Genomic DNA, 26,743 nt, shown 5'->3' with positions numbered 1-26,743 from the left:
GGCTTGGAAGCGGCAGCCCGTGCCGTCTGTCCACCTCGTCTGACTCCGCCTTTCCTCTGTCCCTCTTGGAAACGCTGGGGGACTACTCTTAGATTAAAAAGACAACTTCGGACCTGTTCCTGGAAGTGACCAGTGCCACCAGCCTGCAGATCTGCAAAGATATCATGGACACTCTCATTCTGGTAAGCATCCGAATCAACCCTCTCCTGGAAAATTCGCCCGTTGGCCGACCCCCCCCCCACCCCCAGCAGTTGGCAGGAGGAGGCGGTGGTTTTCTGTTCCCTTTTCGTCTCTTTATGCTTCATTTCTGTGTGTGTCTCCGCCTCCCTCTCCCTCCCTTTCTCTGTCCCTACAGAAAATGGCAGAGCTCAACCGAGTCACTCTAGAAAGCGAGGAAGAGTCTGTCTCCGACTCGGAACTCGATGCGTCATCTGGGCCCATAAGCCCCAAGCTGGCCCTGAACTCTGAGAAAGAAGGAAACTCTCCCCTAATTGTAGAGCAGGTTCGTGTGGTAGATTCGGAAGGCGGCTTGAAGGTCCTGTATCCTTCCAAAACCGACCTGGATATCTCTGCTTCCTACGTGACCGTAATCCGTTGATAGAAACGGCATGGCTATGGGTAGCCGTGGGCTGTTTATAAAATATCTTGGAGGTCTCTTTTTTTTTTTTCATCTTTTACAAGAGCTTGTATATGGTATAATTAAATTATTCACTACATTTTACACCCCCGTATCTTTTATAAGAAAAAAATGTAACGTTTTGGTTTTTGAAGACGTCTGTAATGGTACTAGTGACCGTTACACCCCTCACTCCTTAAAGAACCAAACGGCTAAGAACTCAAGTTTTGAAACCCAGAAGCCCAACAATCCAGATTTGATTGAGAATGTAAAAGTGCTTTTCTTTCTTTTATTTTTGGAACACCATCGGAGTGTTAGCCTCTGACTTGCAGTGGGGCTGCCGCCCATCTTGGGGAACTCAGAAGTTAAATAAAGTGACGGTTGCTTGATCTTAGACGCTGGCTTTGAATGAAGGAAGCGTCATTTTTATCAAGGAGAGAACTAGGAGGGGGGAAAGGTGACACCGCAAAAACGTTTACTTCTTTTAAAGATGCTGCTGTGGAAACATCTTCTGCCGTTAAAAAAAAATTGGGGAAGGCCCGTTGTCAGGCAGAACTGTGAAGGTGAGCAATCCCGACGTAGTGAGATGGGTCCCGCTTCTCGGGATCAGGGAATTGGACTTGCTAACCGGACACTGACACAGTGTGAGCTGTCCGTTGATGGTCAGAAGAGTAACGCTGTAAAAGTAGTGGTGGTGAGCTGAGGTGGTAGAGGAAAACATCAGTCAGTGGGATTTACAGAACCCTTACTATGTACCAAGCACTATGCTAATCACTTGGGAGAGTACAGTATGACTTGCATGTGTTCTCTAGGTTATTGCTTTGCACCACCATGTTTCTAAGGGGAAAAAGTGGGAGTTGCTCGGAGGAAGGCATGTCCGTTGCAGGTTTGGCTCAGAGCTCCAGTTTGGAAGAGCTGGGCATCCCTCCCCCCACCCAAGCCCAGCCGCAAACCCCTAGGCACCTCACGCTAAAGAAAATTCCCCCGGTACATCTGCCGTGCACACGGCCATCCCTGTCGGTCCGTGTGCCGAGACGGGTGCCCGGTGGCATCCCACGATTCCGCCGCCAAGCCCTGGCCCGAAGGTGGAGCGAAAGTCAATGTTCAGCGGAAAGCCGGCCCTAGAGTAGGAAACTGGGCATCGTAAACAAAGCACGAGTGTTGGCGTTTATATTTTGAGGCTTGGGCGCTCAGTGGTTCTGCCCTCGGCCGGAGTCTAAGCGGTCATCCTTGCAGGCTGAGGCAGATCTGTTTTAATATAAAAAAAAAATGAATTGTTAAATAAAAAAAAAAAAACCCAAACGTATGTACCACTCTGCCATGTTCTTTGACTCATTTGGGGTCCCCTTGTGAACTCTAAAAGAGTCTTCTGGAGTGGAAACATTAAAAATCCTAGTGAAATCGTAGGAAATAGTTATCTAGTCAGGAACCCTAGCTTGTTCAGACCCGGCCTAGATCAATCAACAAGGTTTATTAGGCTTCTTTGTGTGCAGAGACTTGGGAGGGTACAGTAATAATGATAATAATAATGATGGCATTTATTAAGTGCTTACTATGTGCCAAGCACTGTTCTAAGCGCTGGGGAGGTTACAAGGTGATCAGATCGTCCCACGGCGGGGGCTCACAGTCTCAATCCCCATTTTGCAGATGAGGTAACTGAGACACAGAGAAGTGAAGTGACTTGCCCAAAGTCACACAGCTGACATTTGGCGGAGCCAGGATTTGAACCCACGACCGCGGACTCCCAAGCCCGTGCTCTTTCCACTGAGCCACGCTGCAGTAGACAGAGAAGACTTGATCCCTGCCCTCAAGGAGGTTACAGTCAGGTCAGGTTGCAGGGAAGTGGGCGTGAGGCTAGCTGCTAGCACGGTGCTTGGCACATAAGAAGTGCTTAACAAATACCATCATTATTATCCTAGGCAACACATCCTTAAATTAACATTCTGGTCTCTCTGTGGCCTAGACTGAATTAGCTGGTTGGGTCCTCTAATAATAATAATTGTGGTATTTGTTAAGCACTTACTAGGTGCCTGGCATTTGTTAAACACTGGCAGGAGCAAAACAGGTTAGTCACAGCCCCATCCCACGTGGGGCTTTCAGTCTTAATCCTCATTTTACAGATGAGATAATTGAGGCCAAGAGATGCGAAGTGACTTGCCCAAGGTCACTCAAGCAGACAAGTGGTGGAGCAGGTCTTTCTGATTTCCAGGCCCACGCTCTATCCATTAGGCCACGCTGCTTTTCCTGAAAGCTGCCTTCTGTTGAGTGCCATCCCTGTGGTCCGTTCTTCTTGGAAGTAGGCGTACCACCTCTGTCGCATTGTTTTCACTGCTTCCAACCAAGAACAGCTGAGACCCGATGACAGAACTGCTGCCTTCCAAGCCTTTGGGCGAGAGAGACTTGTAGGGGCTGGAAGTGTTTCCTTTGCGGGCACGGTTCTCCTCCTCCAGGGTTTGGAAGGTAAAAACGGACTCGTACCAGGTTGCTTCTGAAGGTCGTTGGCCAAAATCGCCTCCAAAATCCTGAGCCGTTGGCAGGATCGGGGGTGGGAAGGGGGACTATGGGGCAAAACAGCCTCTGGGGACTGAACGGACTTTAATGCCTGAACTGGAGAACACTTTTTTCTATTTATTCAACGGAATGTCTCACGGCCGTCTGGTCCAAGCCGACAGTGTTCCGAAGGGGGCTCCCGGAATTCCCGTCTGCAGCCTCGCATCGCTCCGGAAAGCTTCCAAGGCAGATCGAGGTGGTTTGTAGCTAACGGCTGTCCGGTTGTTCTTTTGACAACCCAACTCAGCAGCTTCTGTTGGTCGGGAGGCCTTCGAGAGAGAGGCAGAAGCTTGGACTGTAATAAAATGTCAATTATTTCCCCAGTGGTTCCACATTGCTTGTGATTTTTTTTTTTTTTTTTGCTTTTATGGCTCATCGTGGTTCAAAGTGATTGAAAGTATCGCACCTCCTCCCTCCACCCCACCTTTCTCCAACCTCCACGTCAGGAACCATTTTTCAGCTGTTCCCGCAGAGAGCAACTGGGAAGTTCTTAGTACTGTACACTTGGTCCAGTGCTCTGTGCACAATCAATGCTCTCAGTAAATTCCAGTGATTGATTAATTGACCCACAGCTTTCTGAATTTGTGAAACAGCTTCCCAGGTCTCCCTGGTGGCCTGACTTAGAGTTGGGCAACCTGCATTCTAATCCCAGCTTGCTCAGTTAATCATATTTATTGAGCGCTTTACCGTGTGCACAGCACTGTACTAATCCCAGCTCGCTCAATCATATTTATTGAGCGCTTTACCGTGTGCACAGCACTGTACTAAGCACTTGGGAGAGTACAATTTTGTAACAGACACGGTCCCTGCCCACAGTGAGCTTACAGTATAGAGCGGGAGACAGGCCTTAATATAAATAAATTACAGCTACGTATATAAGTACCGTGGTAGTCTAGGAGGAGGGGGATGAATAATAATTATGGCATTTGTTAAGTGCTTACAATGTGTCCAGGAACTGTACGAAGCGCTGGGGTGGATACAGTCTTGATCCCCGTTTTATAGATGAGGTAACTGAGGCACAGAGAAGTGAAGTGACTTGCGCAAAGTCACACAGCTGACAAGCGGCGGAGCCGGGATTGAACCCATGACCTTCTGACTCCCAAGCCCATGCTCTAGCCACTAAGCGATGCTGGGCAAAGCAGAAGGGAGTGGGAGAAGAGGAAAAGGAGGGCCTTTAGGAAGGCCTCTTGAAGGAGATATGCCTTCCATAAGGCTTTGAAAGGGGTCAGCGGGGAGGAGAGTAATTGTCCGCTAGATAGGAAGAGGGAAAGCATTCCAGGCCAGAGGCAGGATGTGGGTGAGAGATCAGGGGCAAGATAAATTAAGGTACAGTGAGAAGGTTAGCATTAGAGGAGCGAAGCTGCGTGGGCTGGGTTGCGATAAGGGGCAAGGTGATTGCCTCTTCCCAGCTGTGTACCCTTGGGCAAACTGCTTACCTTCTCTGAGCTACTTCCATAGGCTTCTATTTCCTCATCTGGAAAATGGGGACAAAATGCCCGCCGTCCTCATCCCGTACAAGTGGAACTCCGTACGGCACGGAGACACCGTCCGTCCTGACTCCTGTTTCTGACGGAGTTTCCCGTTGGGCACGACGGACGAGCTTTGGTCCTGACGCTTCCGGAGCAAGGATCTGCAGAGGAATCGGCGGGAATCAATCCCGGGCCAGTGGTTTGAGTAGCGCCGCTCACACGCCCATCCCAGTCGGTCGTGTGCTTAGCAGGGAAGCGGGTGAGAGAAGGTGGGGAGTGCACGGCATGATTTAGTTCCACACGGAAACCATTTTCAGAGTCTCCGCAGCCTACTGCGAGTGTGGTGGCTTTAGGCCCGTAATACGGGGAGTGGCCGCTTTGGTCACCATCATGGTTTTATTTTTTTGCCCACGTAGGCCGGCTATCGTTTAGGATTCCTGCCGGACCTGCCCACTAAACGGGATGCCTTCACCATGGATCTTATATCCTCAGCAGACAGAACTGAGTTGGGAGCCGGGTCTCCTGATCCTCAGAGCTGTGCTCTTTCCCCAGGACTTGTCAGCAGGGCTTCGACCCCAGTGCTTGGCGTGGAGTAAGTAAATACCCCAGATCCCGGGAAAATGGCTGTTAAAGGAGAAACCACCAAATGGAAATGCCGGGAGAAGCGATATGGCGTAGTGGTTAGAGCACGGGCCTGGGAATCAGAAGGACCCGGGTTCTAATCCCAGCTATGCCACTTGTCCATTGTATGACCTCGGGCAAGTCACTTAATGTCTCTGTACCTCAGTTGCCTTATATGTAAAATGGAGATTGACTGTGAGCCCTATGTGGAGATGGGAATATGTCCAACCCGATTATCTTGTATCCACCCCAGCACTTAGTACAGTGCCTGGCACATAGTAAATGCTTAAAAAAAAAAAAAACATTAAAAAAAGATGCCAGAACTTGATGCTTTTAAGGGCCCCCTGGCCTCTCCCACTTATTGCAGAGACCGGATTGACCCTGCCCAGAAATTGGGCTGCGAGCACCTAGGCGGGCAACGAGGCAGGGTAAGGCTAAATACTGTGTGCTAGTCAGGAGCAGCGGGCAGGCGGAGGGACTCTGGACTAGCTGGGGCCTTTTATTAAGCACTTTGTGCTAAGCACTGGGGTGGATACAAGATAATTTGATCAGAGTCCCTGTTCCATTCAGTCTAGAAGGAAAGAGAACTGGTATTTTATCCCCATTTTAAAGAGGAGGAAAGAGAGGCCCAGAGAGACTGAGTGGCTTGTCCCAGGTCACACAGCAGGCGAGTGGTGGAACTGGAACTAGAGGCCCGGCTTCCTCACTCCCAGACCCGGTTCCGGCCAGTGGAGGCCTGCCGTGCTCAGATCTTTCCCTCCAGATTAAGTCCACCCGTCTTCCCTTCCATCGGGAGATGATTGCTGCTCTGGATCTAGAGGTGAGGGTTTTGATGGGGCTGAAACCATGGGGTGCGTGGGGGTGCGTGCTCACTGTCTCTGAGTGTCTCTGTGTGTCTTTGTCTCTGTCATTGAGCTCTCTTCCTGTGCTCTTGCCAGGCCCCAGTTAGCTAGTGTTGCCTACTTGACCATAAAGTCATCCAAGCGAGTGACCTTCCACAACCTCAACACAGGACTTTGTGCCTGGAATGTGCTGGATTCCAGACACAGTTCCTGCAGGGATTGTGCGACCCCCCCCGCCCCATTATCCAAAATGGGGTGCATCTCCAGCCCCCATCCACGGAAAGCTTGCCCTCTGCTCTCCACTCTCCTCACTGAATTCAGCGCCGTGGGTCGGTCCTGGAGCGTCAGAATGTGAGTCCCCCCGGGGACGGGAACCGAGACCCGCCGATGGGGAAGGGGTGGGGTGGCAGTGCCGTCACACAGCCTTCGAGGGCAGATTATGCCGACCGCAGCTCGCCGTCGGGAGACTTTTTGGGCTTCCCAATTCCTGTACCCTAAGATACAAGTCTTCCATTATGCCGCTGTGGGACTCCATGAGAGCCCCAGCAGTGAGTTGGGGTTCAGTAGCCCCACCCATGTGGAGTAGACTAAACTGGTTGTGGGTGGGGAATGTCTGTTCCATTGTGCTCTCCAAAATGCTTAATGCAGTACTGCGTGCTCAATAAATACGCTGGCCTGACGCAGAGCACCACCAACACAAGCGCGGTTGTAAGAGCGGAGGCCGCGTCTCCAACAGTATTCGTTGAGTACTTAATAGGTGCGCGCCTGGGAGACGGAGTTACGACGTGCACATCTCTCCTTGAGTTGGCATCTTGTGCGGGGCGCTGTACTGAGCGATTGGGAAGTTCTGTTTATTTTAGTTCGTTAATATGCTTTGTTTGTATATGTTTGTACAGATTGATTACTCTATTTTCCTCGTACGTATTGACTATTCTATTTATTTTATTTTGTTAATATGTTTTGTTGTCCGTCTCCCCCTTCTAGACTGTGAGCCCGCTGTTGGGTAGGGACTGTCTCTAGATGTTGCCAACTTGTCCTTCCCAAGCGCTTAGTACAGTGCTCTGCACACAGTAAGTGCTCAATAAATACGATTGATTGATTGATTGATCCCCAGGGGCCCGGGGATCCAGAGAGCAGCAGCCAATCTCACCAACGGCGAGCTTGGCTCTGACCCAGACTTACGGGAAGCTTGAAATACCTGGGGCCAAGAAGAAAATGCAAAGTGGGTGTGGAGTCACCCTCTCTCTGCCCCAGTTTCCTGCCCTGTGAAAGGGGTAGGATGATGGTGATGGCAGGGACCCAGCTGAGGCAGAGACGGGCTCGGGTCGGGCCAGGAGGGTGATTGTGCAAAATCTGTTGATTGCTTTAGAAATAAAGTGTCTCGGGACTGGCAGCCTTGCCCAGGATCCATGGCAGCGGGGAGCAGAATCAGGGTTGTGACCGCTGCCTGGAGAAGCCCCTTTTTAGGGCTCAGGAAAGTCAAACCGACGTGCTCCTGGCGGCGGAGGGTCGGAGGTGGAAGGGAAGGAGTCTTCCCTATTGCCCACGGCGGGGTCCTGGGGCGGCAGCTGTGGCTGACACCAGCCAAGCTGGAGGCCGCTCCCTGGGAGAGTGGTGCCCGGCAGAGGAGCTGGAGGAGCTGAGGGCTGGCAGGGGGTGGGGTGGAGGAGTTAGACCAGTTGGGCCTGGTGGTGGGAGGACCAAGTGGAGGGCAGGCAGGAGGTGAGGCCAAAGATGGGGAGGGGAAAGGAGAGGAATTAGGATTTTCTTACAGGGAAGCAAAAGCCGACTCTCCGACTTTTCAGCTCCGGCCAGTCCTCCAGGGAGGGAGGGGACGGGGAGAAGAGGAGCCCGTGGCTATTTGGGGCTGTGGGGAGGGACGAGGAGGAAAGGGGAAGAAATTTTGAGGCTGCCTGGGGCAGATTCCTCAGCAACTGCTTCCTTTCCCTCCCCGACCGCTGCCTCATCCCTGTCTTCCCACTGGCCCCAACCTGGCCCACGTGCTCCACTTCCAAGCTCCCCTTCCCTGCCAGTTGGACCTTGGGACACCCACGATGCCCGTGTCGCAGTTCTGAAGCTCCCCGCTTCCTCAGTACTCCCGGGCCTCAGACCTCAGGGTCCCCTGCGCCTGCAGCCCCCTGAGCCCAAATCCGGGGTTCCCCCTCCCGCCTTGGGGTGGGAGGATTCAAGGCCATGTTGGAGAGGAGCCCAGCTGAGGCAGAGAGGAAGACATCCACACAGGGAGCCTCCTCCCACCCCCGGGAGAGGGAGGAAGAGCCAGGTTGGTGGGAGTGGCCTGGGACAGGTCTTCCAGATTACAGTCCACGGTCCCCAAACCCATGGCTAACTGATCTAGTCCTTTTTTTTATGGTATTTTTAAAGCGTTTACTATGTGTCAAGCACCTAAGAGCTCCGGTAGACACGAGACAGTCTGGATGGACACAGCCCCTCTCCCACATCGGGCTCACCGTCTAAATCAGAGGGAGGGGTATTTAATCCCCATTTTTCAGATGAGGGAACTGAGGCACAGAGAAATTTAGCGACTTGCCCAAGGTCACACAGCAGACAAGTGGCGGAACTGGCAACAGAACTCAAATCCTCTGACTCCCAGCCAGGGCTCTTTCCACTAGGCCACACCGCTTGTCACCCTTCCGCTGAGGGAGCTAGCCCAGAGATGGGCAGAGAGAGGGTTAAACTTCCTTCCTCCACCCCGACCCCCATCATGCTCCCCACCCCACCTCACCTTGGCCCTATAATAATAATAATAATGGCATTTATTAAGCACTTACTATGTGCAAAGCACTGTTCTAAGCGCTGGGGAGGTCACAAGGTGATCAGGTTGTCCCAAGGGGCTCACAGTCTTAATCCCCATTTTACAGATGAGGCCCAGAGAAGTTAAGTGACTTTCCCAAAGTCACACAGCTGACAAGTGGCAGAGCTGGGATTTGAACCCATGACCTCTGGCTCCAAAGCCCAGGCTCTTTTCATTGAGCCACGCTGCTTCTCTACTTACCACAACTCCTGTCCCCATCCCAGAAATTGGATAAAGGGGAGGGACGGCAGAGGAGTTTTCCCAAGAGCTTAGCACAGTGCTCGGCACACAGTCCGCACTCAATAAATACGATTGAATGAATGAATGAATGAATGAATGACTGGTTGAACTGAACCAGATCCAGCAGGGGAGAGGAGGCCCGCAGGGGTCAACTCAGATTCAGCTAGGGAGGGGCAACCCCAGGGGAGAAAGGGGGCAAGGGTGGGGATGGCTCCGATCTGGGGACCCCTCTGCTCCCGTAATGCCCTGCTCCCCAGCTGGGCGCTGACTCTTCCTCGGGTTCTGGAGGTCAGAGAGTCAGTTCTCAAGGTCGCTCATTGGGGGAGGCCAGCGAGGGACTCAATTAATCGATCAATGGCATTTATTGAGCACTCGCTGTGTACGAGGGCACCGTACTAAGCACTTGGGAGAGTCTAGTACAATAGAGTGGGTCGACCGGATCCCCGTCCACAAGGAAGAGCTCACAGTACCCTGGCTCCAGGCATCGGGCCCAGCCCTGCCCGCCTTGAACCAGATGGCTGTTGGGGCCCAGCCCCCACCCTTGCCAAGGTGGGCTAACCAGATCTAAATCTAATCCCCCCAAATTTGGTCTTTGTCTCCTGAGACATATTTATTACATATGTCTTACATATTTATTACATATGTACATATGTACGTATTTATTACTCTATTTATTTATTTATTTTACTTGTACATTTCTATCCTATTTATTTTATTTTGTTGGTATGTTTGGTTCTGTTCTCTGTCTCCCCCTTTTAGACTGTGAGCCCACTGTTGGGTAGGGACTGTCTCTATGTGTTGCCAATTTGTACTTCCCAAGCGCTTAGTACAGTGCTGTGCACATAGTAAGCGCTCAATAAATACAATTGATTGATTGATTGATTGATTGAGACTCCCCAGGTGGGGCCGGGACTCAGCCCCTCTGCTCCCCTGGAGTTCCTCAGCCTGCAGCCGGCCCCTCTCCCATCTCCAGAGCTCTGCGGGGGCAAGCTCCGGCCGACCCTGGCCCAGGCCCAAGACCTCCATGGTGAGGGGACGGACACATGGAGCTGAGGCCGCCCATCCTGGTCCTGGGCCCTGGGAACCGGGGGAGCTGGCTTCCCTCGTCGGGGCCTCCTAAGACCCAGCTCCTTGGCGGCCCACTCAAGGGTCCCGGCGAGGTGGGTTGGGAGCCGTTGGAGGGTGGGCCACCCTCGGCCCAGAAAACCAAACCACCAAAATAGCTTCAGGACTGCGGGGTGTGTCCTCTATGGATACTTTTTTTTTCTCCTCCCCCTGCTCACCAATGGGTTCTTTCCTGAGCGTCTGTCTTGCCGGGGCACGGGCGACCCCCTGGGATCAGCCGGCACCCTCCAGGTTTCTCATGGCAGCAGTGAGGTGGCTGGGAGCTGGGCGGGCTGAGGAGTGGGAGGGTGGGTGAGTGTGTGTATACACGCGGGCACAGGCTCTCCCCCACAGCAGGACCAGACACAAAGCTGGCTTCCCACAACAGGGGCAAGCTGGCATCCCCCGCGCACCGGGCCCGGCTATTTGCACTTGTGGACGTAGTAGCCCGTGACGTAGCCGATGATAAAGATGATCCAGAAGAGCCCGAGGCCTCCGACCACCTTCATGGCGATGCCCAGCTTCCCCGTGCACAGCTTCCCGTAGAGCCTGGAGTGAGGAAACCGCCAAGTGGGGGCTGAACCAGTCCGCCCTGCCTCGCCCTTCCCCTCCCTCCCTCCCTCCCTGTCACGATACTAACGGTAATGGTATTTGTTAAGCACCTACTATGGGCCAAGCATTGGGTACGAATGAGTTCATCAGATTGGACACAGGCCCTGTTCCACATGGGACTCAGCCTTTTGGGGGGGGAAATAATAATAATAATAGCATTTATTAAGCGCTTACTATGTGCAAAGCACTGCTCTAAGCGCTGTGGAGGTTACAAGGTGATCAGGTTGTCCCACAGGGAGCTCACAGTCTTAATCCCCGTTTTACAGATGAGGGAACTGAGGCACAGAGAAGTGACTTGGCCAAAGTCACACAGCTGACAATTGACAGAGCCGGGATTTGAACCCGTGACCTCTGATTCCAAAGCCTGTGCTCTTTCCACTGAACCACGCTGCTTCTCTACAGTGTTGGTATTTGTTAAGCACTTCCTATGTGCCAAGCACTGTTCTAAGCGCCTGGGGAGATACAAGGTAATCAGGTTGTCCCACATGGGGCTCACAGTTTTAATCCTCATTTTACAGATGAGGATTACAGGGAAAGCAGCGTGGCTTAGTGGATAGAGCACGGGACTGGGAATCAGAAGGACTTGGGTTCTAATTCCAGCTCTGCCATGCGTCTGCTGCGTGACCTTGGGCATGTCACACTTATGTTGCCAACTCGTACTTCCCAAGCGCTTAGTACAGTGCTCTGCACACAGTAAGCGCTCAATAAATATGATTGAATGAATGAACTTCTCTGGGCCTCAGTTACCTCATCTGTAAAATGGGGATTAAGAGCGTGAGCCCCATGGCGGACAACCTGACAACCTTGTATCTACCCCAGTGCTTAGAACAATGCTTGGCACATAGTAAATGCTTAACAGGTACCATAATAATAATTATTGTAATTATTATTAAAGTGGGTGTTTAATCCCCATTTTAAGATGACGAAACTGAAGCACAGAGAAGTTGAGTGACTTACCCAAGGTCACCCAGCAGGCAAGTGTGGCCTAGTGGAAAGAGCCTGGGGTGGGAGTCAGAGGACCTGGGATCAAATCCCAGCTCTGCCCCTTGTCGGCTGTGTGATCTTGGACAAGTCAGTTAACTTCTGTGTGTTGTAGTTACCTCAGAGGGAAAATGGGGATTATGACTGTGAGTCCCATGTGGGACATGGAGTGTACGCACCCTGATTAGCTTGTATCTACCCCAGTGCTTACTACAGTACCCAGCCCATAATAAGTGCTTAACAAATACTATGTTTTTGTGTTTGTTTTTTTTTAAGTGGCAGAGCTGGAATGAAAATCCCGGTCTCTTGGCTGCCAGTTCTGAATCAGTCACTGTATCCAGTACACACTATGTGCCAAGACCTGGGTCAAGCGCTGGTGAATTCCAACACGTCAGATAGGACCCAGTCCCCGCCCCACAGGGAGCTCACAACATCCAAGGCCCGGAGAGACGGCAGCTTCTTCCTCTTCCCCGCGGTCTCACGGATCGGCCGCCCACCCTTTCCTTTAGCTCCCAACAGGCCCCCTCACCTGTGACAGGCGGACGCCTCCGAACTGGACAAAGTCACGCTGACCTCATCCCTGTTGTTGTCATTCCACCTGCTGTACTGGACGCCTGTCTCTTGGGTCTGCATTCTTTGCCAGGAGGGGACGGGAGACTCCGAGGCAGGGGCGGAAGCCGGTTGGTCTTAGAACTGAAGGTAGAGGAGCCTGCGATCCCAGAAAGGGAGGAGGAAGACGGGGAGGAGAAGGAGGAAGGGAAGGATGAGGAGGCAACAAGAGAGACATGGTTGAGTGGAGCTGCGTGGAAGGGTGGGGGCATTGAAGGGACAGCTGGCTCCTCTCTCTCTTTCTCTCTCCAGCTGCCCCCTCGCTGGCCACACTGTCCCACCCTTTATAATAATAATAATGGCATTTATTAAGCGCTTACTATGTGCCAGGCACTGTTCTAAGCGCTGGGGGTATACAAGGTGATCAGGTTGTCCCACAGGGGGCTCACAGTCTTCATCCCCATTTTACAGATGAGGTAACTGAGGCCCAGAGAAGTTAAGTGACTTGCCCAAAGTGGCAGAGCCAGGATTCGAACCCATGACCTCTGACTCCAAAGTCCGTGCTCTTTCCACTGAGCCATCTGCCCAGCGGGGCCTCCACCCTGCCCTTCTCTTCCACCCGGGACCACGAGGCCTCTTCTAAGGCCGTCGTAGAGGGACCCTCGTAGAAAAGCTGTTGCCTTCTTCCCAGAGGTCCTACTTGAATCAGCCAGACCCCCGTCCACCCCCTGCCCTTCCCCTCTTTCCTCATCTCCAACAGCCCCATGCTCAGCAAGCTGGAAAGGGAGTGACCCCAAACTCCTGACCCCGTTGGCGTCCCCAACACCGCCCCCCCCATCCTCTTCTTTCCTCCAAATGGGGGGCTCGAGCAAAAGGGTGGCGGAAGCTTGAGGAGATCCAGGCCACCATGCAGTGGGGTTCTTTCATTCATTCATTCATTCAATCGTATTTATTATTATTATTAATAATAATAGTGGCATTTATTAAGCGCTTACTATGTGCAAAGCACTGCTCTAAGCGCAGGGGAGGTTTCAAGGTGATCAGGTTGTCCCACGGGGGGCACCCAGTCTTAATCCCATTTTACAGATGAGGTAACTGAGGCACAGAGAAGTTAAGGGACTCGCCCAAAGTCACAGCCTGGATTTGAACCCATGACCTCTGACTCCAAAGCCCGGGCTTTTTCCACGGAGCCACGCTGCTTCTCACTTTATTGAGCACTTAACTGTGTGCAGAGCACTGCACTAAGCTACTGGGAGAATACAACACATTCCCTGCCCACAGTGAACTTACAGTCTTTGTGTGTGTGGATGTGTGTGTACCCCAGGTGTCTGCCTTGAAGGAACCCCCATTCCCAACCTCATTTGGGAGCTGACGGTGGCACTCTCCGCCTCCCACCGGGAAGCTCTCAGGAAAAGTGTTCGCTTCTGGGTGGGAGAGGGCGGGCAGCAGTGGCCCGTAGGCCAAAGAGGGGATCCGAGCAGCCGAGGCACCAGGGTGGGGACAAGATGCCGGCCCGTGGGTAAGACACTGGGGCATGGAGGGCTTTCCCTTAAACAAAGCTCCCCATAGGTGACCAGCCAGTGCCAAGCGCTTAGTACACTGCTCTGTACACAGTAAGTGCTCAATAAATATGATTGAATGAATATGGGGGGAAAAAAACATTGAAAAGCAATTCAAACCCTTGAACTCTGGTGAGTGAAAAGGGCACGTGGTGTAAAGACGTCTCCTCTGGATCCCAGCTGAGGGAAGCTTGCTGTGAGCAGGGAATGTGTCTACCAAGTCTGTTGATTTGTACTCTACTAAGCACCCAATAGTGCTCCGCATACAGTAAGTGCTCCCTGAATATCAATCAATCAATCAAGCGTATTTACTGAGCGCTTACTATGTGCAGAGCACTGTACTAAGCGGTTGGGAAGTACAAATTGGCAACACATAGAGACAGTCCCTACCCAACAGCGGGCTCACAGTCTAAAAGGGGGAGACAGAGAACAAAACCAAACATACCAACAAAATAAAATAAATAGGATAGAAATGTACAAGTTAAATAAATAGAGTAATAAATATGTACAACCATATATACATATATACAGGTGCTGTGGGGAAGGAGGTAAGATGGGGGGATGGAGAAGGGGACGAGGGGGAGAGGAAGGAAGGGGCTCAGTCTGGGAAGACCTCCTGGAGGAGGTGAGCTCTCAGCAGGGCCTTGAAGGGAGGAAGAGAGCTATGATTGAAGGTCTCCTCCCCTGAGCCCGAGGGCAGTTGGGGAGGGTCTCTCCCTCTGACCCTTGGGGAACCTTATCCACCCACATTCCTGCCACCCTTCTGGTGGGGCCCTGCGCCCGGCTCTCAGAGCCTGATAAGTGCATTCCTGCCAGATTAGCAGAGACGAGGGAAAAACCCTGCTGCAGGCGGTGTCAGGCTCCTCCTTGGGGCAGAGGGGCACGCTCCAGCCCTGCCCAGACCCTGGGAGGCTCTGGGGCCATCACCCATGGGAAACCGAAGTCCGGCCTGTCTGTGTGATGCTCTGGGGGCTAGGCTGTTGACTTTTAGAAAGGGCTCTGGGGAGGGGAGCGCCTTCCAGGCTCCAACATGGTCAGCCGCCTCAGGGAAGGAGGGCTGGGAACTGGGGAATCTGCACCTCCTGAGTGGGGGGTCCTCCCGGGATCCGGGTCTCCAGGCTCGTTCAAATCCCGGCTCCGCCAGTTGTCAGCTGTGTGACTTCGGGCAAGTCACTTCACTTCTCTGGACCTCAGTTCCCTCATCTTTAAAACGGGGATTAATCAATCAATCAATCGTATTTATTGAGCACTTACTATGTGCAGAGCACTGTACTAAGCGCTTGGGAAGTACAAGTTGGCAACATATAGAGACGGTCCCTACCCAACAGTGGGCTCACAGTCTAGCATTGAATCCCACCCACTCTCTTCTCCCACCACACCCCATCTCGCACTCTCCATTGCTCCCCAAATCACCTACGCGCTGGAACTCTCTCTCACCTCTCCCCCTCTACACCCCAAGGTCATGCCTTCTTCCTTTCTAAAATCCTCTTCCGCTTCAAATCAGCTCTCCCCATCTTCACAGACCTTCTGAAAATCCATCTCTTCCAGAAGACCATCTCTGATTAGTTTTCTTCTCCCCGGGACAGTCCCTCCCGACTTCCACCTCACAAGGTTTGCTCTGATGGCCACCTGCCACGCGTTTGTACATGCTGTTTTGCGGATTAGACTGTGAGCCCTACGGGGGATAAGGACCCGATCTGACCTGATTAACCTGTATTTCCCCCAGCACTTAGAATCAATCAATCAATCGTATTTATTGAGCGCTTACTGTGTGCAGAGCACTGTACTAAGCGCTTGGGAAGTACAAGTTGGCAACATATAGAGACAGTCCCTACCCGACAGTGGGCTCACAGTCGAGAAGGGGGAGACAGAGAACAAAACCAAACATAACAATTTGTGGCTTAGTGGAAAGAGCCCAGGCTTGGGAGTCAGAGGTCGTGGGTTCTAATTCCACCTCCGCCACTTGTCAGTTGTGTGACTTTGGGCAAGTCACTTCACTTCTCTGTGCTTCAGTTACCTCAACTGCAAAATGGGAATTAAGACTGTGAGCCCCACGTGGGACAAGCTGATAAACTTCTATCCCCCCAGCGCTTAGAACAGTTCTTGGAACATAGTAAGCGCTTAACAAATACCATCATTATTATCCCCCTTCGAGACTGTGAACCCATTGTTGGGTAAGGACCGTCTCTATGTAGAGAGAATATAGTAAGCACTTAATAAATGCTATCATTATTTTTATTCATTCATTCATTCATATTTATTGAACGCTTACTGTGTGCAGAGCACTGTACTAAGCGCTTGGGAAGTACAAGTTGGCAACATATAGAGACGGTCCCTACCCAACAGTGGGCTCACAGTCTAGAAGAGGGAGACAGAAAACAAAACATATTAACAAAATAAAATAAATAGAATAGTAAATATGTACAAGTAAAATAAATAGAGCAATAAATCTGTGCAAACATATATACAGGTGCTGTGGGGAGGGGAAGGAGGTAGGGCGGGGGGGGGATGGGGAGGGATTATTATATGTTGCCGACTTGCACTTCTCAAGTGCTTAGTACAGTGCTCTGCACACAGTAAGTGCTCAATACAATTGAAAGAATGAATGAATGATTTAACAATAATATTAACAATTATAATAATAACTGCAATAATACCCTATTTAAGCATTGATCTAATCACTTTCCATTATCTTTACCCTCTTACCTGTAAATCGTTTTCTATCTACCCTACTAGACTGTAAGCTTCTTGAGGGGAGGGATCTCAAGAGATCTTACTTCCCAAGCGCTTAGTACAGTGCTCTGCACACAGTAAGCGCTCAATAAATACGATTGATTGATTGATCTCGTGTCTACCAACCCTACTGTACTCTCCCAAGTGCTCACTACAGTGCATTGCACACAGCAGAGGCAGCTTGAGAAGCAACGTGGCCTGGTGGAAAGAGCACAGGTCTCGAAGTCAGAAGTCCTGGGTTCTAATCTCGACTGGGCCACTTGTCTGCTTTGTGATCTTGGGTGAGTCACTTCACTTCTCTGTGCCTCAGATACCTCATTTGTAAAATGAGGATCAAGACTGGGAGCCTTATGTGGGCCACGGACTGTGTCCAACCTGATTATCTGGTACTTACCCAGTGCTTAGTACAGTGCCCGGCACATAATAAGCGCTTACCAAATACCATAAAAAGTAGATGATCAATAAATGCCACTTACTGATTAAAAATTGATCCCCAGAGGAAAGAACTGTGGAGGTTCAGTTCCATATGACAGTGTTTTGCAGAGAGACCCACAGCAAGAAAGTCAGGCGACCAGGCAGCTGCCAGAGGCAAGAGCCGCTGAAGGGTTTGAATGCTAGGGCGTCCAGAGGGTCTGAGAGAAAGAGGTCTTTGCTCTCCTCGAGCTGTAAACACACAACTGTTTACAACTGTAAACACACAAAAGTCACACAACTGACAGCTAAATGGGCTGAATGAGAGGGCGTAAACCAGCTCTCGGGAGAGATGTCAGTCAGACTCCCCCAGCCTTCCCTTGGCTGTTGCCCTGAAGCCCACCTTGAGCAAACACTAGTGTTGGTGAGCCAGAGTTTGGGGAAAGTGGGGAAGGACAAACTAAAAATAACCCTGCCCTGGTGCAACATAAGTGGAAACATTTGTGTGCCGGCGTGGGAATGATGTCTACGTGGTCACAAGTGAAACGTCTCCCAAATTAAAGGAAACCCTTGACGCAGCAGGTGGGGGGAGGAGGCAGACAGATGGAATTCATCGCCCCGCCGGAAGCTGAACAGACCAAAACCATCGTTGAGTTCGAGAAGTGTTTGGATCAATTCAGGGTGGAACGGGCCTTAATGGTTATTAGAGAGAAAAGTCGGGATGGTAGAAAGTTGGAGAGGAGAAGAGAGTCAGGAGTGTTGGTGGGTCCTTCCTTGACAGTGAGGGTGGCCGTCCAGGACTAATAATAGTAATTGTGGTATTTGTAAAGTGCTTATTATGTGACAGGTACTGTACTAAGCATTGGGGTAGATGCATTCTCCCCCTCCTCCCCCTCCCCACAGCACCTATAAATATGTATATATGTTTGTACATATTTATTACTCTACTTATTTATTTTATTTGTACATATTTATCCTATTTATTTTATTTATATGTTTTGTTTTGTTCTCTGTCTCCCCCTTCTAGACTGCGAGCCCACTGTTGGGTAGGGACCATCTCAATATGTTGCCAACTTGTACTTCCCAAGCACTTAGTACAGTGCTCTGCACACAGTAAGCGCTCGATAAATACAACTGACTGAATGAATGAATGAATACAAAGTAATCAGGTTCCACATAGAGCTCACAGTCTTAATCTCCGTTTTACAGAGGAGGAAACTGACGCCCAGAGAAGTGAAATGACTTGCCCAAGGCCACACAGCAGACAAGTAACCGAACTGGGATTAGAACCCACGTCTTCTGATTCCCAAGCTGGTGTTCTTTCCACTGCTTCCCCAGCAGGACTTCCAGGACACGGATCTTTCAAAGGTCCTGGTGCTGCTGTTGGAGACCAAATCCCGGGCTGGCTGGACACTGGGGCTGACCCAGGATGGTGCTGCTTGTGGTCTTATTTCCTGAGGCATATTCACAAACTATTATTATTATTATTATTTTGGTATTTGTTAAGCACTTACTATGTGCCAGGCACTGTACTAAGTGCTGGGGTGGATACATGCTAGCCAGGTTGGACGCAGTCTCTGTCCCATGTGGGGCTCCCAGTCTCAATCCCCATTTTACAGATGAGGTAACTGAGGCACAGAGAAGTAAAGTGACTTGCCCAAGGTCACACAGCAGACAAGCTATGGAGAAGCTGCTGTGGCTTTGTGGAAAGAGCCTGGGCTTTGGAGTCAGAGGTCATGGGTTCAAATCCCAGCTCTGCCAACTGTCAGCTGTGTGACTTTGGGCAAGTCACTTAACTTCTCTGTGCCTCAGTTACCTCATCTGGAAAATGGGGATTAAAACTGTGAGCCCCCTGTGGGACAACCTGATCACCTTGTAACCTCCCCAGCGCTTAGAACAGTGCTTTGCACATAGTAAGCACTTAACAAATACCAACATTATTATTATTATTAAGCGGCAGAAGCAGGATTAGAACCCATGACCTTCTGACTTCCAAGCCCGTGCTCTATCCACTATGCCTATCCACTACGTTCACTATCCACTACCTCCTTCCCCTCCCCACATCACCTGTATATATGTATGTTTGTACGTATTTATTACTCTATTTATTTTATTTGTACATATTTATTCTATTTATTTTATTTTGTTAATATGTTTTGTTTTGTTGTCTGTCTCCCCCTTCTAGACTGTGAGCCCACTGTTGGGTAGGGATCGTCTCTGTATGTTGCCAACTTGTACTTCCCAAGCGCTTAGTCCAGTGCTCTGCACACAGTAAGCGCTCAATAAATACGATTGAATGAATGAATGCTGCTTCCCATTCTATTCCATGACCAGTAGACACCTCTCACCTCCCCAAAACAGGAGTGACAGGGTGGAATGTGACTACTCTTTTAGGGTTTATGATCCCCTCAGCTGAGGGGGAGAGGAGGAAGGCAGCTTATGGGCTCTGGGTTTTCTTTTTTATCAATCAATCAATCAATCGTATTTATTGAGCGCTTACTGTGTGCAGAGCACTGTACTAAGCGCTTGGGAAGTACAAGTCGGCAACACATAGAGACAGTCCCTACCCAACAGCGGGCTCACAGTCTAGAAGGGGGAGACAGAGAACGAAACCAAACATACTAACAAAATAAAATACAATTTTTATGGTATTTGCTAAGGGCCTACTATGCGTCAAACACCATTCTAAGCACTGGGATAGGTACAAGTTAATCAGGTTGGACACAGTCCCTGTCTGGCAGGAGGCTCACAGTCTAAACAGGAGGGAAAACAAGGTATTTAATCCCCATTTTAGGGTTGAGGCCCAGAGAAGTGAAGTGACTTGCCCGAGGTCATACAGCCAACAACTGGCAGAGCTGAGATAAGAACCCACGCCCTCTGACTCCCGGGCCTGGCCTCTTTCCACTAGATTATGCTGCTTCTCTGGTTGATCCTTGTGTGTTCCTGGCAGGTATTTGGCTCCGTGGAAAGAGCCCGGGTTTGGGAGTCAGAGGTCATGGGTTCTAATCCCAGCTCAGCCACTTTGGGCAAGTCACTTCACTTCTCTGGGCCTCAGTTACCTCATCTGTAAAATGGGGACTAAGAACGTGAGCCCCATGTGGGACAACTTGATTACCTTGTGTCCTCCCCAGCGCTTAGAACGGTGCTTGGTACGTAGTAAGCGCTTAACAGATACCATCATTATTACTATTTTCAACGAAATCCCATGATTTCCTTGGAATTGTGGTTGTCCCTTGGAGGTGATCCCTGAACAAAGCCTTCTTGGTTACGACGTTATAGCTCCTCACGGGCAGGGGACTCGTTTCATATTTCTCTCGCATTTTCCCAAGCAGTTGGTCCGGTGGGCGGCCCTCAGGAGGGGCTCAGTAAATACTATTACTATAACTACTGCAGCGGCAAACAGTGGCGTTCATGGGTGGCACGCAGGGCCAGATGTAAAAATGCACTGTGCCACCTGCCAGGGAGTGGGAGAACCCATTTTGGAAGCTTCAGACCCTATCCTCCCTCCTACTTAGACGTGGCACTAAATAAAAATAATAATAACGGCATTTATTAAGCGCTTACTATGTGCCAGGCACTGTTCTAAGCGCTGGGGGTATACAAGGTGATGAGGTTGTCCCACAGGGGGCTCACAATCTTAATTCCCATTTTATAGGTGAGGTAACTGAGGCCCAGAGAAGTGAAGTGACTTGCCCAAAGTCACACAGCCGACAAGTGGCGGAGTCGGGATTAGAACCCATTACCTCTGACTCCCAAGCTCGTGCTCTTTCCACTGAGCCACGCTGCTTCCCCAAGAGCCCAGGCTTGGGAGTTAGACAACCTGGGTTCTAATCCCGCCTCGGCCACTTCTCTGCTGTGTGACCTTGGGCAAATCACTTAGAGCCCGGGCTTTGGAGTCAGGGGTCATGGGTTCGAATGCTGGCTCTGCCAACTGTCAGCTGTGTGACTTTGGGCAAGTCACTTCACTTCTCTGAACAGTGCCTTGCACATAGTAAGCGCTTAATACATGCCATTATTATTATTATTCTCTGTGTCTCAGTTCCCTCATCTGTAAAATACGGATTAAGACTGTGAGCCCCCATGTGGGACAACCTGATCTCCTTGTAACCTCCCCAGCACTTAGAACAGTGCTTTGCACATAGTAAGCGCTTAATAAATGCCATAATTATTATTATTATTATTAACTTCTCTGGGTCTCAGTTACCCCAGCTGTAAAATGGGGGTTAAAAGTGTGAGCCCCAGATGGGACAACCTGATTCCCCCTGTATCTACCCCAGTACTTAGAACAGTGCTTGGCACATAGTAAGCGTTTAACAAATACCATAATTATTAGTATTGTTAGGTGAGATAGGGATTGCATCTGACCTGATTAACTTGTATCTACTCCAGCAGTCAGAAGACAGCTTGACACACAATAAGTGTTTAACAACTATCATAATCATCATAGTCAATATCATCAGACCGGGAACCACCCAATTTTTTTCTTTTTTACAAAACCCATCAGTCACTACTTCTCTTTATGCTTTCCCAGTTGGCACAGAACGAAACAAAGCACTGGCACTAAATGCGCTGCCCCAAAGTACACTGTGCTGGCAGGGAAGCACAACGGTCTAGTAGATAGGCCTTTTAGACTGTGAGCCCACTGTTGGGTAGGGACTGTCTCTATATGTTGCCTATTTGTACTTCCCAAGCGCTTAGTACAGTGCTCTGCACATAGTAAGCGCTCAATAAATACGATTGATTGATTGATTGATTGATAGTAAGCGCTCAATAAATACGATTGATGATGATGATAGATAGAGCACGGGCCCGGGCATCAGAAGGACCTGGGTTCTAATCCCAGCTCTGCCGCTCGTCCGCTGTGTGACCTTGGGCTTCGCTTGATTTAACACACAACTTCTGTGGGCCCCAGTTACCTTTTCTGTAAAATGGGGATTAAGACCGTGAGCGCCTTGTGCATTTAGCTTTAATTCTATTTGTTCTGACGACCTGACACCTATCCGCGTGTTTTGTTTTGTTGTCTGTCTCTCCCCCTTCTAGACTGTGAACCCGTTGTTGGGTGGGGGGCCGTCTCTATATGTTGCCGACTTGTACTGCCCAAGCGCTTAGTACAGTGCTCTGCACACAGTAAGCGCTCAATAAAGAATGAATGAATGGAAAGGGATGGTGTCCATCCTCACGAGCTTGTCCGTACCCAGTGCTTAGTACAGCGCCTGGCACATGGTGAGCGCTTAAATCCCATACAATCAAATTTAAAAAAAGGAAAGTGTTTTGGAGCCACCTGAGCCATGTTCTGCTGGCCCCAGCTCGAAACTCTGCCCATCCAACTGGGATCAAAGAGCACTGGGCTGGGGGCCGAGCCCCCTGACTGGCAGTGGCATCTGACTGGCCGGATCCGATCGGAAGCCCAGGCAGGATGGAAGCATAGAAGCAGAGAAGCAGCGTGGCTCAATGGAAAGAGCCCGGGCTTTGGAGTCAGTGGTCATGGTTTCCAATTGTCAGCTGTGTGACTTTGGGAAAGTCACTTAACTTCTCTGTGCCTGTTACCTCATCTGTCAAATGGGGATTAAGACTGTGAGCCCCCCCGTGGGACAACCTGATCACCTTGCAACCTCCACGGCGCTTAGAGCGGTGCTTTGCACGTAGTAAGCGCTTAATAAATGCCATTATTATTATTATAGAAGCCTGTCAGGAGCTACTCTAAAGAAGCCCCGTCGGAGCGTTTCTGAAGTTGACCAGCTCTAGCAAGCGGATGGCAGGCTGTGACGGCACCTGCTCACCCACCCCCGGACCAGACCTTGCCGTCAAATGTCCTGACTGGTCCCTGGGGTTTTAGGCTCCCTGCTTTAAGGAAGTTTGAGGAAGCAGGAAACCCCGGGAAGGGCGAGCAGAGGGGGGCGGGGGGCGGCGGAGGGCAGCCTGCCCGATCTGGAGATGAGAGCCAGCTCTGCCACAAGCAGCGTGGCTGAGTGAAATCAATCAATCAATCAATCGTATTTATTGAGCGCTTACTAAGTGCAGAGCACTGTACTAAGCGCTTGGGAAGTACAAGTTGGCAACATATAGAGATAGTCCCTACCCAACAGTGGGCTCACAGTCTAAAAGAAATGAGCCTGGGCTTTGGAGTCAGAAGTCATGGGTTCAAATCCCAGGTCTGCCAATTGTCAGCTGGGTGACTTTGGGCCAGTCACTTCACTTCTCTGGGCCTCAGTTACCTCAACTGTAAAATGGGGATTAATACTGTGAGCCCCCTATGGGACAACCTGATCACTTTGTAACCTCCCCAGCGCTTAGAACAGTGCTTTGCACATAGTAAGAGTACAATAAATGCCACTATTATTATTATTATTATTGTCTGCTGTGTGACCCTGGGTAAGTCACTTTACTTCTCTGGGCCTCAGTGCCCCCATCTGTAAAATGGTGATTGAGACTGTGAGCCCCACATGGGACAAGGACTGTGTCCAACCCAATTTGCTTGTATCCATCCCAGTTCTTAGTACAGTGCCTGGCACATAGCGCTGAACAAATGCCATAATAATTATTCTTATAGAGACCCCCCCCCAACTCCTGGAGGAGACCCACCCTACCACTCACCCCACCCCCAAAGGCCCCTGCTGTCCTTTGTGGGAGACTCCGAGGGGCAGTGAGAAGTTAATAATAATAACGATAATAATAATCATGATGGTATTTGTTAGGCACTTACTACATGCCAAGCACAGTTCTAAGCCTTGGGGGAGATACAAGGTAATCAGGTTGTCCTACGTGGGGCTCACAGTCTTAATCCCCATTTTACAGATGAGGGGTAGATACAAGGTAATCAGGTTGTCCTACTTGGGGCTCACAGTCTTAATCCCCATTTTACAGATGAGGGGTAGATACAAGGTAATCAGGTTGTCCTACTTGGGGCTCACAGTCTTAATCCCCATTTTACAGATGAGGGGTAGATACAAGGTAATCAGGTTTCCCCCATGGGGCTGTCTGTCTTAACCTCCGTTTTCCAGAGGAGGTAACTGAGGCACAGAGAAGGGAGGTGGCTTGCCCAACATCACACGGCAGACAAGTAGCGGAGCCAGGATTAGAACCCATGACCGCTGACTTCCAAGCCCGGGCTCTTTCCACCAAGCCACGTTGCATAGCATCAATTTAAATAAATAGAATTATAGATATATACACATCATTAATACAATAAATAGAATAATAAATATGTACAGATATACAAACAATTGCTGTGGGGCGGGGAGGGGGGTAGAGCATAGGGAGAGAGTGGGGGCAATGGGGAGCAGAGCAAAAAGGGGGCTCAGTCTGGGAAGGCCTCCTGGAGGAGGTGAGCTTTCACTAGGGCTTTGAAGAGGGGGATCATCACTATAATAATAATGACGGTATCGGTTAAGCGCTTAAAATGCGGGATTAGTAACGGTATTTGTTACTCGCTTACTATGTGCCAAGCGCTGCACTCCAGGCTCATAGTGTGGTTTAGTGAAAATGGCACGAGTTTTGGAGTTAGAGGACGTGGGTTCTAATCCCGACTCCGCCACTTGTCTGTTGTGTGGCCTGGGGCAAGTCACTTCAATCAATCAATCAATCAATCGTATTTATTGAGCGCTTACTGTGTGCAGAGCACTGTACTAAGCGCTTGGGAAGTACAAGTTGGCAACATAACTTCTCTGTGCCTCAGTTGCCTCATCTGGAAAAGGGGATTAAGACTGGGAGCCCCACGTGGGACAACCTGATTACCTTGTATCTCTCCCAGCGCTTAGAACAGAGTAAGTGCTTAACAAATTCATTCATTCATTAAGTCGTATTTACTGAGCGCTTACTGTGTGCAGAGCACTGTACTAAGCGCTTGGGAAGTACAAATCGGCAACATATAGAGACGGTCCCTACCCAACAACGGGCTCACAGTCTAGAAACAAATACAATAATAAAAAGAATAATACTTCGATAAGTTTTGCTTGAGCCCACCCCAAGCTCCTTGATGTCAGCGATTCCACCCGATTGACATGCGCATTCATTCATTCCATCGTATTTATTGAGTGCTTACTGTGTGCAGAGCACTGTACTAAGCGCTTGGGAGAGTACAACATAACAACAAACACATTCCCCGCCCAGAACGATGACTTTCTGCCTCCCGGGCCCGGGCTGTATCCGTAATAATTGGTGTATTTGTTAAGCGCTTACTATGTGCCAGGCACTGTACTGAGCGCTGGGGCGGAGACAAGCAAATGGGGTTGGACACCGTCCCTGTCCCACGTGGGGCTCACAGTCTCAATCCCCATTTTACAGATGAGGGAACTGAGGCCCAGAGGAGTGAAGCGACTTACCCAAGGTCACGCAGCAGACAAGTGGCGGAGTCGGGATTAGAACCCAGGACCTTCTGTCTCCCGGGCCCGAGCTGTATCCGCAATTACGGTATCTGTGAAGCGCTTATCACGTGCCAGGCACCGTACTAAGCGCTGGGGTGGAGACAGGCCAATGGCTCCCTCATCTTTAAAGCCCTATTGAAACCACATCTCCTCCAGTAAGCCTTCCCTGATTACTCTCTCATCTGCCTACTCTATTTTCCCTCCCTCCCAGCGCTTAGTACAGCGCTCGGCACGCAGTAGGCGCCCAATAAATAGGATTGAATGAATATGCCCTCGAGTCCACATCCACTTTCCGTGGGCCCGGTCCCATGTGCCACCGGGGGGGCTCCCCGTGTCGCTCCCCATTTTGCCGAGGAGATCACCGAGGCCCGGAGAAGCGAAGTGCCGCGGCAGCCAAGGGGCGGTGTCGGGATTAGAACTCCTGACCTGCTGCCTCCCAAGGCCGGGCTCTAACCGACGACCGCCGGGCTGCTTCTCTGGCCCACTTACCGGGGTCCGGGGGGGCGGCCGCCGGCCCTGGCCGAGGCCTACTCGCTCACACACACCACACACACGCAGGCAGGCAGGCACACGGAGGGACAGAGTGTGGGAGTGTAGGAGTGTGTGTGTGTGTCTGAGCTGCTCCCAGCCCCTCCGTCAGCCCCCGCCCCTGCCCGCAGCCCCCTCCCTCCCCGCCCTTTCCCCGATTCCCGGGTGGGAAGCGAGCCCGGCCTGGGAATCCCGCCCAGAGCCCACCCTGGGCCGCCCGCCTAGGAGCCCGCAGCACCCTCACCTTCGGCCCGCCTGGCCCGGGACAAACAATGACTTTCTCTTTCCTCTCTCTCTGTCTTCCTTTCTTTCCCCCACTTGCTTTCTGTCTCTCTTCCTCTCCCCCTCTCCCCCTCTCTCTGTCTTCCTCTCTCTCTCTTTCCCTTTCCCTCTGTCTTCCTCTTCCTCTGTCTCCTTCCCTCTCTGCCTTCCTCTCTCCCTGTCTTCCTCTCTCCCTCTCCCTCCTCCCTCTCTCCCTCTTTCTTTCTCTCGCTCTCTCTCTCTCTCCCTTTCCCTCCCTCCCTCTCTCGGTCTTCCTCTCTCTCTTTTTCCCTCTTCCTCTGTTTCCCTCTCTGTTTCCCTCCCTCTCTGCCTTCCTCTGTGTTTCCCTCTCTCCCTCTTTCTTTCCCTCACTTCCTCTCTCTTTCCCTCTCTCCCTCTCTGTCTTCCTCTCCCTCCTCCCTCTCTCCCTCTTTCTGTCTTCCTTTCTCTTCCACTCCCCCTCTCACTCTCTCCCTCTCTCTTTCCCTCTCC

General features: G+C 50.8%; 2 protein-coding genes across 7 annotated transcripts in view; one reads left to right on the top strand and one right to left on the bottom strand.

Annotated features, from left to right (window-relative positions):
• Window positions 1–1,010, top strand: part of LRRC47 (leucine rich repeat containing 47) — a 31,215-nt gene extending 30,205 nt beyond the window's left edge. Inside the window, exons 6-7 of the mRNA XM_038747282.1 lie at window positions 93–182; window positions 356–1,010. Coding sequence (XP_038603210.1) covers window positions 93–182; window positions 356–598 — 333 coding nt within the window. The 3' untranslated portion in view covers window positions 599–1,010. The remainder of the gene's footprint in view (window positions 1–92; window positions 183–355) is intronic.
• A 9,412-nt stretch (window positions 1,011–10,422) lies between these two features.
• SMIM1 (small integral membrane protein 1 (Vel blood group)) lies at window positions 10,423–26,313 on the bottom strand. 6 transcript variants are annotated; one of them, XM_038746855.1, is made up of 3 exons: window positions 26,235–26,313; window positions 12,377–12,556; window positions 10,423–10,803 (listed from the first exon to the last, which is right to left on the bottom strand). In XM_038746855.1, exons 2-3 carry the CDS (start codon window positions 12,478–12,480, stop codon window positions 10,677–10,679), a joined length of 231 nt encoding a protein of 76 aa, XP_038602783.1. In that variant the 5' UTR covers window positions 12,481–12,556; window positions 26,235–26,313; the 3' UTR covers window positions 10,423–10,676. The 6 variants fall into 6 exon arrangements, with proteins under 6 accessions (XP_038602783.1, XP_038602782.1, XP_038602781.1 ...); XM_038746854.1 differs by lacking the exon at window positions 26,235–26,313 and adding an exon at window positions 25,952–26,031; XM_038746853.1 differs by lacking the exon at window positions 26,235–26,313 and adding an exon at window positions 25,421–25,452.
• Window positions 26,314–26,743: the final 430 nt, after the last annotated feature.

The sequence above is a fragment of the Tachyglossus aculeatus genome, chromosome 5 (assembly GCF_015852505.1).
Source record: "Tachyglossus aculeatus isolate mTacAcu1 chromosome 5, mTacAcu1.pri, whole genome shotgun sequence".
Classification (NCBI taxonomy): domain Eukaryota; kingdom Metazoa; phylum Chordata; class Mammalia; order Monotremata; family Tachyglossidae; genus Tachyglossus; species Tachyglossus aculeatus.
This window is presented reverse-complemented; position numbering and strand designations above follow the sequence as displayed.

Excerpts from the sequence above, each read along its gene's own strand:
- SMIM1 (XM_038746855.1), bottom strand. The coding sequence starts at position 12,480 with ATGCAGACCCAAGAGACAGGCGTCCAGTACAGCAGGTGGAATGACAAC. Across the intron at positions 10,804-12,376 it reads GAGGCGTCCGCCTGTCACAG|GCTCTACGGGAAGCTGTGCA; the intron begins GTGAGGGGGCCT and ends TCCTCACTCCAG.